The 12,857-nt window shown below is 48.2% G+C and overlaps 1 protein-coding gene across 17 annotated transcripts in view; it reads left to right on the top strand.

Annotated features, from left to right (window-relative positions):
• Positions 1–12,857, top strand: part of CPLANE1 (ciliogenesis and planar polarity effector complex subunit 1) — a 180,046-nt gene that overhangs the window by 67,811 nt on the left and 99,378 nt on the right. For all 17 annotated transcript variants that reach the window (XR_012668393.1, XR_012668392.1, XR_007356612.2 and 14 more), the window contains one exon: positions 759–868. Coding sequence is in view for 14 of the 17 variants with exons in the window: in XM_048849585.2 (XP_048705542.2) it covers positions 759–868 (110 nt within the window). In the remaining 3 variants the exon portion in view is untranslated. The remainder of the gene's footprint in view (positions 1–758; positions 869–12,857) is intronic.

Below are 12,857 nucleotides of genomic sequence, written 5' to 3'. Positions count from 1 at the left end.
CCATCCTCCTTCCCTGCTACTGCAGAGTCCTATAACTCCTGCATTTTGTATTGGTAAAGGAACCGAGGGACACTTGGGCCTGTTCTTCCCTTTATGCCCTCATTTGTGGGTGTGTGAGGACACTTAGGGCATAGGCACGTACACAGCAGATGCTGCTAGCCAAAAAAAATCTGAGCTTAAGCACATGGGGCACATTCATGCTAGAAGTAAATCTCCTGTGTCAACTTCCCAACATAGAGGACTTACTGAGGAAAAAGTGGGGCATTAAGAGGGAGTGGAGAGGGCTGGGAAGGGGAGCAGAGTGACCATATACAACTAATATGTTCCATTAGTGACTGACTATAACCAGCAGTTTTAAATTAGAGCATCCACTAGGCTGCCTTAACCTGAATCAGGGTCAGGGCTGTGATTGTAATAGCTTGAGGATCAGGGAAATGTACATGTAATTGCACCCTGATGGTCCTCCTCATGCTCACCTGTCCTGAATCTGTTTTAGTATAGAAGAAAATCTGGCCGAAAGTTCTATTCCAAGATGTTGAACATATGTTTTTATAGATCTAACTGAGATATTAAAACTCATTGCTACAAAGGGTACAAAAATTGCCTACAAAAATCTGACTACTGGTCATTCTTGAAAAATCAAGAATTAAAACCTTTCCTCTAAGTTACTGTTACCTGTAGTTGAACATTTTAATTAACAAGTTGTTCCTTTTTTTCACCTTTAAGTAACAAGTTATATTGTGTTATTTCTCTTGTAGGTTGCTTCAGAGAATTATGTGCATTGTGTTGGATGCTTCATGTTCGTGAAAGGTTGTCTGACAGTTGCAGATGCTACCAAACTGCAAGAGAAAGTGTGGGTAGTCAAAAGGTAATAGAGGCATTACAGTAAAGGTTTACTGCAAGAGGATACAGTTCTTTGAGAAATGGTCCCTGTGTGTATTCCACCTTGGGTGCACATGTTCTCCATGTGCCAGAGACCAGAAGCAGTGTTCATTGGTCTATGCCTGCAACCCTTTTCCTCATCACGATCTGAACCGGGAGCACAGGGGGTGGTGCAGACCAACTGCCTCTCCACTAACCATGGTCTGAGATGGAGCCTCTTCAGTATCCGCAGCATTATCTAGATTCTTCTAGATCTGACTGTAATTTTATGTAACTAGTTTTTATAGAATAGTTTTAGGCCATTTTTATACTTGTGTAGTTTTTAGTAGTTAGGAGCTGGGTGTGGGGGGGGGCCTTCTCCTACCCCCACCATTGGTCCAGAGTTCATAAGAAAGGGGAGTTGCTCACCTGTATCCTATACCAGCCAGGGAATAACAAGGCCCCCACATATTGACAGCATTTTTCATGGAATTTGAAGCTGCCACCTCCTCTGAGTCAGATGTTAGTGGGAAAGTGTCACCACGCGCATCAAGACAAGGGGTCAGCCCAGACAGAACGTCCAGAGTCTCTTGGGTATTGTCCAAATCCGCTAAAAGAGATTATGCATCTTTGGATCAAGAGTAGCTTACTACTCCGTGAAGACTACCTTAATTTCCATTAGGGCCTTACTGGGGGTCCAGGGGACCCATACAGACAATATCCTGAATCTACACAGTCAATCCAGACAAGCCTACCCTTGCAAAGAGGATTTTGAACTTCCTTAAGAACTAATGGAGGAATCGGAAGAACTGGATAAGGCAGAACCACCAGCTCCAATGGTTCATCATTATCCCCAGATGAAGTGATCACACCAGCCTCATCTTTACTTCCTAATGACTATGGGCAGTTTCAAGACCTGCACAGGAGGAGCACTGACGCACTCTCTGAAGGAGGTAAAGGACACCTCATAAATCTCTGGACATTCTCCAGAGCATTGGTCCCAGTAAGGTGGCACTTCCCATTAATGAAGCTATCTTAGAACTGGCCGAGACCGTCTGGCAGACTCCAGTCACTTATGCCCCCATTCCGAAAAGAATGGAGAAGAAATACTTCATGCCAACTAAAGGAGCAGAATGTTTTATTTACGCATCCTGCTCTTAATTCATTAGTAGTTCAGACTGTCACTGAAAGAAGGAGACAGCCTAGATCCGCTACCTCCAATAAGAAAACTAAATGTTTAGATCTCTTCAGGAGAGAAAAAATGTGACAGCTAACCATTCTGCATTACAAACTATCAAGTATTATTGTCAAAATATGATTTTATTAATTCTACTAAGTTAGCAGAATTCACTCTCAAACTCCCACAAGAGGATAGGCTCCAATTCAAAGCACTCATTGAGGAGGGTAAATTGCTAGCCAGATTGTCCCTCCAGGCCTTAGTCAATGCAGTGGATCCAGCCTCCCACTTGGTGATGACTTCTATGACTGTATGTTTGGCGTTCTGGCTCCAGTCCTCTGGATTTCCCAGAGAAGTGTAATCCATGGCGAAAGATTTGAACTTTGAAGGAAACAATTCTTTTAGTGAAAAGACAGGAGTCATTACGTTCCTTAAAGGACTCAAGGGCAGCTCTCTGCTCACTGGGCATCTACACTCCAGTGCCAATGATGAAACAGCACAGATCTCAGCCCCACAAGCAATGATCAGCTCCTCAATCCTTTTATCATTAGAGGGGTTATGAGCCACCCAGCAAGCAGCAGAGCGTGCAGCGTAGCAAGCATAACATCCCCCACAACCCCTGCCCCATCATCCTTCCAACCCCAGCATCCCACAAGAAAACATGTTTGATAGGAGCTCAGAGAACTGCGAATCAGTCCCTCTACCATATCCATCTGGTACCCAATTTGGTGGCCGCCTAGCCTACTTTTCACAAGCCTGACATCTTAACAGACAAATGGGTTCTGGAAATTAGCACTAGTGGTTACACCATTATTTTCCCTGCCCCTTCAAGAGCCGCCTCTCCCCACCCCCCCGCTGTCCCTCTTCAGGGACCCCTCTCACAAAAGAATGCTCTATCAGGAGGTAGATTCATTGTTGCATCTGCAGGCAATAGAACCCATACCTCCTCAACAGAAGGGAAAATGACTTTACTTGAAAAGCTTCCTCACTCTCCCCAAAAAAGAAGGATGAAGACCCACTCTGGATCTCAGATGGATGAACATCTTCATCCTAAACTTAATGTTCAGGATGATTACCCTGACCTCCATAATTCCCTCATTTTTGAACAAAGGCAATTGGTACACATCTCTCCATTTGAAGGACACTTATTTGCATGTAGCTGTGCATCCTGCACACAGAAGAGTCTTCTTCGAGTGCTTGCTCATGTCCATTCCATATTAGGTGCATGTCCTCGCCACATGAACTGATGCCAGAAGTTTTTCCCTGAGCAGTATCCATAGGGGACTGGCTCTGGTGCCCCCTGGAGTAGCACCCATATGGCATGGTATATGGGGCACTGCCAGCTCCTCACACCCTCAGTTCCTTCTTGCCACCAGTGACTGTGGTGGAACGTCTGCTGCTTTGGCAAACGTTGTTTTGTTTTCTGTTCTTGTGAACTTTGAAAACCTGAAATATAGTTGCATATAGTTAGTAGTTTCTTAATTATGAAATCATCCCCAGCCTTAGTAGTTCTCAACTTTTACTTAATCCCAAACAGGACTCATTTGGGGGGATGGGGCATCCCCCTGTCCCCAGGCTCTAACCTCTGCGACGGCTGCAAATGGCTTATGCCTGTCAGCGATCCACATACCAGATGCTTAAGCTGCTTAGGCGAAGGGCACGTAAGTGCCATATCTGCAAGTTCTTTAAACCTAGGATGAAGAAGGAGCGCAATATCCATCTGAAAGTGCTGCTGATGGAGTTGGCACTCACTCCAGTACCATAGCAGCGGTCCGACTTGGCACCGAGCACCGCACCCTCTGCGCAAGCCGGCACCAGTCCCTCTCCACAGTTCCGGGGAAGAAGTTGAAAAAGACCAGGAGAGGAATGGAGAGGGCTGGGGATGAGCCACAACTTGTGCCAGGCAGCTCAACACCCTCTTTGGGAGGTCGGGCCCCAGCTCAAGTCGAGTGGTGCAGCCCATCCCAGGCTTTGCCTGCAACCCCAGATAGTGGTGCAGGCCCTAGCCAGCTTCAGGTGCCATCGATGCCCGAAGCTCTTTGAGCAGCTCAAGCAATCTTGATACTCCCGGTGCTGCCCACGCTGGCTCTCGTGGTACCCCGGTCTCTGGGAAAACCCATGTTGGGACCTATGCATGTGTCCCCACCTCAGTGGTACCAATTCCCATCGAGAGGGACTTCCCACCACTGTTCGCCCGCCCAAAGCCATCACGCCTCAGGACTCGAGAGGCAGGCTCGGCGGAGCCCTCTTCGGTCTCCGCACCAGGGGCACCGATTGTGGGACTCGAGGCGTACCTTGATGGTAGATTGGCGCAGACCCTCTAAGGCATGCACCACCCTGCATGAACTCCGGGACTGGCTCCGACCGTCTTCAAGAGCCCGGGATCGGTCCTGGGACTGATCAGACACCAGAGACTGCTGATCATTGGGTCATCATCGCTTGTCTCCAAGAAAGAGGTCGTCCTGCTCAGGACAATCCTCCTGGCAACCAGCCTGTAGTAGCTCCCAGTCCCGTTCGATGTCCTGGAATTGGTTGAGTAGTGTGAGGTGTGGATTGCTGGGTATCCGATGCAGATCGCTGGGTAGCCACTGAACGCTGTCAGTCTCCAAGAGCCCAACCAAGACAGTTTTTTGCTCAGACAGGTCGGCCTCAGGATGCAGTGACCAGCACCAGTTGGACAAGAGCCACTGTTCAGCCCGATGCTGGTTGCCCGGGACCGACTGACTGCTCCGCTGGTAGCTCCTGCTTGGAGTGAGGTTCCCTGACTGCAGGACAGGTCCCAGTATCAGCAGTGCCGACTATATTATCGGCACTGAAACCTGTCCCATGGCCCTAAGCACAGTGGCTTGCGCCATGGTATCTGGGGAACCCTTGGGGATTCACCTGTCCTTCTCAGGCTGCCTGATCAGTGTTGGGAGTCTTGGAGAGGCCAGTGGCCTTGGTATCGCATCCCTCTCCCATACTCGAGGCTTGGGAGGGTAAGACCCCGCGGGTCCAGGAGGACCCGGGGAGGAAGCTGCTAGACCACCAGTGGACATGGAGGTTCCCACGGCACCGGCATCATCCTCATTGTCACCGGATGAGGCTATTGTGGGGGCCCCCTCACCCAATTCCTTAGGATGATGCCAAAGCGCACCAGGAACTTTTGAAGAGGGTTGCTTCTAACCTGGGGCTTCAGGCAGAGCAATCGGAGGAGCCTTTGACTCTGACGTCCTCTGTTCCTCGACTCCTGCCCGGGTGGCTCTACCCCTTCATGAAGGGGTATCCAAGATCACTAAGGCCCTGTGGCAGACCCCCTTTTCCCTGGCCCCATCTCTAAAAGGGCCAAACATGAGTACTTTGTGCCAACCAAAGGGCATGAGTACTTATACTCACTCAGCCCCCAATTCCCTTGTGGTTGAGGTGGTTAACCACAAGGAGAGGCAAGGTCAACTTGGGGTCACCCCCAAAAATAAGGATTTGAGGAGGCTGGATCTCTTTGGATGTAAGGTTTATTAGTCTTCCAGCCTTCAGCTGCGTGGCCAACCACCAAGCCCTCCTTGGCCAATATGACTTTAGTATGTGGCAAGCCATGGCTAAGTTTGAAGGATTGCTCCCCGAGGCTTCCAAGAAGTTGTTACGAGCGATCCTTGATAAGGGTACGACTACAGCCAGGATGGCCCTCCAGGTAATGTCAGATGCTGCTGCTCGCACCATGGCTTCCGCTATTTCCATGTGTTACCCGGGGTTCTTTCAACCCAAAGCTCTTGGTAACTTTTACTCTGTGCGAGGTGGTGTCAGGAAATAAATTGGGGAGACATGGCCATCCAACCAATAGATGGCTGGCACAAACAGGACAACGCAAGAGTGCTTTCACTTAAAGCTAAACTTTACTTAGTCTCAAGCACTAACACATGTTCGCAAAAGGTTAGTAAAACACCCCCAACCCTTGATAATTACCAAAGCTGAGTGTGGCTCTCGAGTGGCACAGCGGCAGGCTTGCGGTGGCCAAATCTTACGTATGCCGGTGGCGACTGCAAGATCTATCCAGAGGGAGAGTCCAAAAAGAGTCCAACTACCTCAAACTTTCCCCCTTATTTATACATTAGTAATAGAATGACATGTCCCTTAAAAAGAAAAGGAGTACTGGTGGCACCTTAGAGACTAACCAATTTATTTGAGCATAAGCTTTCGTGAGCTACAGCTCACTTCATCGGATGCATACTGTGGAAAGTGTAGAAGATCTTTTTATATACACACAAAGCATGAAAAAATACCTCCTCCCACCCCACTCTGTTGCTGTTAATAGCTTATCTAAAGTGATCACTCTCCTTACAAGGTGTATGATAATCAAGGTGGGCCATTTCCAGCACAAATCCAGGGTTTAACAAGAACGTCGGGGGGGGGGGAGGGGGGGTAGGAAAAAACAAGGCGAAATAGGCTTGAATAGAGACTGGGAGTGGCTAAGTCATTATGCAAGGTAACCTAAGTTAACTGTATCCAATTTTCAAATGAATTCCAATTCAACAGTTTCTCGCTGGAGTCTGGATTTGAAGTTTTTTTGTTTTAAGATAGCAACTTTCATGTCTGTAATCGCGTGACCAGAGAGATTGAAGTGTTCTCCGACTGGTTTATGAATGTTATAATTCTTGACATCTGATTCGTGTCCATTTATTCTTTTACGTAGAGACTGTCCAGTTTGACCAATGTACATGGCAGAGGGGCATTGCTGGCACATGATGGCATATATCACATTGGTGGATGTGCAGGTGAACGAGCCTCTGATAGTGTGGCTGATGTTATTAGGCCCTGTGATGGTGTCCCCTGAATAGATATGTGGGCACAGTTGGCAACGGGCTTTGTTGCAAGGATAGGTTCCTGGATTAGTGGTTCTGTTGTGTGGTATGTGGTTGCTGGTGAATATTTGCTTCAGGTTGTGGGGCTGTCTGCAGGCAAGGACTGGCCTGTCTCCCAAGATTTGTGAGAGTGTTGGGTCATCCTTCAGGATAGGTTGTAGATCCTTGATAATGCGTTGGAGGGGTTTTAGTTCAATCTCTCTGGTCACGCGATTACAGACATGAAAGTTGCTATATTACAACAAAAAAACTTCAAATCCAGACTCCAGCGAGAAACTGTGGGGTGGGAGGAGGTATTTTTTCATGCTTTGTGTGTATATAAAAAGATCTTCTACACTTTCCACAGTATGCATCCGATGAAGTGAGCTGTAGCTCACGAAAGCTTATGCTCAAATAAATTGGTTAGTCTCTAAGGTGCCACAAGTACTCCTTTTCTTTTTGCGAATACAGGCTAACACGGCTGTTACTCTGAAACATGTCCCTTAAAGAAAACTTGTTAAGTAAGCAGTTTCAATAGTCAAGCAAGAGTTTCCTTCTGATTATCGATTAACCAGTTGTGGGTTTTTCCAGAGTTTGCAGCCTTGAGGCTCCAATAGACATTCCTGGGGCACATCCTGCTCTTCGAAAATGCATGTATCAGCCACTTCAACACAATTCTTATCAGGAAGGACGCGGGCTCAAGCTGCCCTTTCTGTGGCACCCAAAACTCCTGCCTTGGTCAAACTGAGAGTGCTGAATGGCTAATTTACAGCCTGCTGACTTGGCTGCTTTTAGCAATAAGCCATAGTGGTTTCAGGCACTTTCCTGGTTTGCCAAAATCTCCCCGTACACATGTGGCAAGTCTCTGGGCTGCTCCTCTCTGGGTTGTCCACTGAGGCCAACCGTCATTGCAGGTCCTGCCCTTCGACGGCAGGGCCCTATTTGTGGAGCAGACAGCTAGTTGCATGGCCTCAAGGACTCCCGCTCCACCCTGAAAACCTTGGGTCTCTACGTCCCAGCCTTGGTGCATAAGTGGTTCAAACCGCAGCAGCCTCAAGGCCAGGGGAGCCAGCCTCGGCAGGACCAGCCCCATACACAAGCCAAGGGTTACAAGCGCCACCCACCTCCACCCTCTGCCCAGTCGGGCTCGACCCGTAATAAGCAGGGGGCCAAACAGTCATTTTGAGGGTGTGCCCGAGAGTGATCTATCAGACTATTCCCCAGATCCATCTTTCCCAGTATTCTCTGACTGCCTTTCCTTCCAGCATGAACTGCTATAACTTCAGATTGCTGAGTCCTCAACACAGTGGAACGGGGTTACACCCTCCAGTTTCTTTCTACCCCCCCTTCATAGAATCCTAGAATATCAGGTTTGGAAGGGACATCAGGAGGTCATCTAGTCCAAACCTCTGCTCGAAGCAGGACCAATCCCCCACTAAATCATCCCAGCCAAGGCTTTGTCGAGCCTGACCTTAAAAACCTCTAAAACCTTAAAAACTTCCCACCTGCCTTCCCCTCCCTCTTCAGGGACCCCCTCACGAGATTCTCCTTGCGCAGGAGGTAAAGGGGTTACTACAGCTGGGTGCGGTGGAAGAAGTTCCTCTGGAGTACAGGGACAAGTGGTTCTATTCCTGGTACTTTTTAAACCCAAAAGCCAAGGGCAGTCTACGGCCCATCCTGGACCTGCGAGACCTCAACAAGTACCTACAGAAGCTAAAGTTCCACATGGTCTCTGGCTTCTGTTATCCCCTCCCTGGATCCAGGAGACTGGTATGCTGCCTTCGACTCGAAGGACGTGTACTTCCACATAGCGATATTTCAAGGGCATAGACACTTCCTCCGGTTTACGGTGGGACTCCACCACTGCCAGTTTATGGTCCTCCCGTTCGGCCTGGCAACAGCACCGAGGGTGTTTACCAAATGCATGTCAGTGGCAGCAGCTTACCTCAGGCGCTGGCATATCCAGATCTACCTGTACCTCGAGGACTGGCTCATCAAGGGCGGCTCCTGGTCTCAAGTCTGAAGGGATGTTGCGGTGCTTCAAGCCATGTGCCGCTCTCTGGGCCTACCGGTGAATGACAAAAAGTTGACATTGGTGTCAGTGCAGGGGATAGAGTTCATCGGAGCAGTCCTTGACTCTACCTGCTACAGAGTGTTCTTGCTGCTGGAAAGGTTCCACACGATGGTGAACCTCATTGCAGATGTCTCCGCGTTCCGTCTGTCTACGCCTTCTGGGCCACGTGGCAGCATGCACTTATGTGGTCTGCCAGGCTCCGGATGCAGCCCCTGCAACAATGGCTGGCGACAGTTTATTCCCAGTCCAGAGACCCCCTGGAAAAGATCGTTACCATTCATCAGGTGATACGTACCTCGCTGAGATGATGGACCTACTGCAGGACAGTCCCGGAAGGAATTCCATTTGACAGCCCTCCTCACTCCATCTAGTTGGTGTTGGACGCTTTGGACCTCAGCTGGGGGGCACATCTCAGCAACCTCCAGACATAGGGGATGTGGTCCCCGGAGGAGGAGCGGTTAGACATAAACGTCAAAGAGCTTGGAGCAGTCCGGCTGGCATGTGGAGTCTTGCTCCACCAGTCGGGCAAGGTGATACGAGTCATGACGGACAATACGGCCTCGATGTTCTACATCAGTAGGCAAGGGGGCGCATGCTCGTCGGCTCTCTGTAAGGAAGTCCTCCATCTTGGGACTTCTGCATCAGCTACGAAATATACCTGGAAGATTGTCACCTTCCCGGCATCAGGAATACGCTGGCAGACCAGCTCAGCAGGGACTTCTCCTTTCACCATAAGTGGTCACTTCATGCAGAGGTAGCCTGCATGATCTTCCAAAGATAGGGAACTCCCTAAGTGGACCTGTTTGCTGCAAGACAGAACAGGAAATGCCACCAGTTTTTTTTTTCTCTAACAGGGTCTGAGCAAAGACTCCCTCTCCGATCCCGTCCTCCTGTCGTGGTCAGGGAGCCTGATGTACGCATTCCCTCTGATTCCACTCATTGGCAGGGCGCTGGCAAAGATCAAGAGGGACCAGGCACAGGTTATGATCACTCTGGCGTGGCCTCGCCAGCATTGATTTGGCACGCTCGTGAGCCTGTCAGCGGCCCCTCTCTGGACTCTGCCCAACCAACCAGACCGGCTATTGCAGGACCATGGTTGGCTCTTACACCCTAATCTTGGGTCCCTCCACCTCTCTGCATGGATGCTGCGTGGCTGAACCTGGAGGAGTGGATCTGTTTGGAAGGAGTCCAAAGGTTCTCCTGGAAAGTAGGAAGCCCTCAACTAGACTGACTTACCTGGCCAAGTAGACAAGGTTTTCCCGCTGGGCATCCAAATGGGGCATCTGTCTCTTGCGTTTTTCCTTACAGGAGCTGGACTGCCTGCTCCATTTGAGGAACCAGTGCCGGGCACACACTCTTCCATTACAGTGCATCTTGCTGCCATCTCTGCTTTTCACTCGCTGATCCATGGACAGACGGTGTTTTCCCATTACATAACGGTCAGATTCTTGAGAGGGCTGGAGAGACTCTTCCCACAAGAGAACAAGAAATGAACAAATGACTGTTCCGGGGGACTCAAGGTCAGGGCTCCAGAGGGGCCGCATTTCTAGTTCTATGATTGGGGCAAATGACATGCCTTCCCACGCATTCTGCTTTTAGCTGAGGTTCTGAGGAAGATCAAGCAAGAGGGAGGGAATGTTGGTGATCCTGATTGCTCCTGGATGGTGCAGACAGTTGTGGTTTCCAAGCGTTTTATAAATATCACCATGCCTGGGCATCCATATCCTGCTCTTCCTGGACCTGTTGACCACAGGACAGAGACAAGATCAGATATCCCAATCTGGCATCTCTCCACATCGCAGTCTGCTATTTTGGTGGATGACCAACCTAGAAAAGACATTCTGGGAAGCAGCACAATCCATTCTTAACAATAATTGAGTCACAGAGTATAAGGCCAGAAGGGAGTACCAGATCTAGTCTGACCTCCTGTATATCACAGGCCACCAACACCACCTGGGATCCACACATGAAAAACTCAACCCAATAGGAAGAATTCCATAAAGAAGTGCCACACAGCAAAATGAAAAAGGTTTTCTGTCTGATTCCAACAGCGTCAGATGTCATCAGGATATTGGCATCCCTGTCATTTTGGACTTTTTCCTTAAAGATTTCACAACTATCTTTTTGTTCCCTATGGGTGGATTTAGCAGTTATCAGTGCCTGTAACCAACCACTTGATCTTCACCCATTCTGTGTACAGTACATTTTCTAGAAGCTGTCTGTGATGCCGGCAGACCAGGTGCCAGCTCATGCCAAGGCCTCAGGCCTGACTGAACACTTACAAATGCATAGCTGGAAACCAGTCTTGCTTAGCTGTGTGCATTATTGAAATAGATATTAGATGTTAAGTTGATAAGAATGTGTTTAGTCTGTATGAAATGCTTGTAGGATGCTGCATGCATTGGCCTTATAACCTCTAAAGCCTAATGTATAAAGTTATTGAGTATTTGCATTGTATACTTCTGTAATTGCATAACTCACCAAACAGGAAAATAAGCATTAATTAAGATAAAGTGCTTGTCCTGAATACAAGATAGCCCGTTGAAGGCAAATAAGGAATTGTATAGCATCAAAGGACAGAGGCCCTGTTGAATGCATTTCTAACTCCCTCCGGGAAGGAGAGACCTACTCCTGAGCTTATCCCATCAGTTTGGGCTCTGGGGTGGAGGGAATAAAAATACCTGACAAGGAGAAACTTTGCTCTTTGGCTGTTTGGACTCTCACAGGGCTGGAACTACAAAACAGAAGCAGAGATCACTAGGGTCAACCTGGGTTAGCCCTAAAAGATATTCAATGCTGATGATTTACTACAGCTCTGTCACCTTTTGGAACTGTAGGCTGTAACTCATTTGGGTATATGTGTTGCCTTCTTTAACCTGTAAATAACTCTGTCTTTTCCCCTAGTTAATAAATCCTTAGTTGGTTTACTGTAGGATTTGGGTATAAGCATTGTCTTTGGTGTGAGATCTGGATTACATATTGACTTGGTATAAGTCTCTTGGGACTGGGAACAATCTGAATATTTTGTGATCTTTGGTGCAAGTAAGTGTTTATCACTTAGTCCAGTTTGCCTCGGTGGCAAGATAGATTGGAATGTCCAAGAGGGCTGTCTGTGACTCCACGGTAAGATTGTTATAGTACTTCAGGAGTTCACATTTGTTACTGGGTTGATGAGATCTAATTATAGAACATACAACCAGTTTGGGATATGTGCCCTGCTTTTTGACAGTCTGTCCTGAGGTTGGCACTCATGGCTATGAGTCATTTGGGGTAGCGTGACAGTAATAGTAGAACCTTTCCTCTGATGATGAAGTCTACCCCAACATGGGACCTCAGTCAAGTCCTATCAGCATACAGAGACACTTAACTTTGTTTCTTAGTCCACCTCTAAGGCAGATTGCCTTTCTGGTTACCATCCCATCAGCTAGAGGAGTAGATAGCTGGGGGCCTCCATGGCCAATTCATTTTACACTACCTTCCACAAAAGCAAAGTTTTCCTGAGATTACATTCAAAATTCACCCCTAAAGTAGTCTCAGAATTCCACCTAAAAAAGGCCATTCACTTACCTGTCTTCTTCCCAAAGCCATATGCCACCACTGAGATAGGCAGCTGCACACTCTAGTTGTTTGTCGAGCCTACAAAGGACTAAACCTTTTATGAAATTATCTAAATTTGTATCCTTTATGGAACATAACTGAGGGAAAGTGATTTCTTCTGAGCGACTTTCCAAGTTTTGGGCTGCATCTTGCTCTGTTATGAATTAATGGTGACTCCTACCAGACAAAATGTTGGGGGCCAATTGACGAGAGCCCAGTCTGCATTGGTCGCCTTGCTATGAGATGTTCCTTTCCTGGAAATCCGTAGAGTGGGGCTCTGTTCAGACTTTCACCAGACATTATGCTCTGATGCAAGCTTCTTCAGCTGATGTAT

The sequence above is a fragment of the Caretta caretta genome, chromosome 5 (assembly GCF_965140235.1).
Source record: "Caretta caretta isolate rCarCar2 chromosome 5, rCarCar1.hap1, whole genome shotgun sequence".
NCBI lineage: Eukaryota > Metazoa > Chordata > Testudines > Cheloniidae > Caretta > Caretta caretta.
Note: the sequence above shows the minus strand (reverse complement) of the source record. Positions and strands in the feature narration are given on the sequence as shown.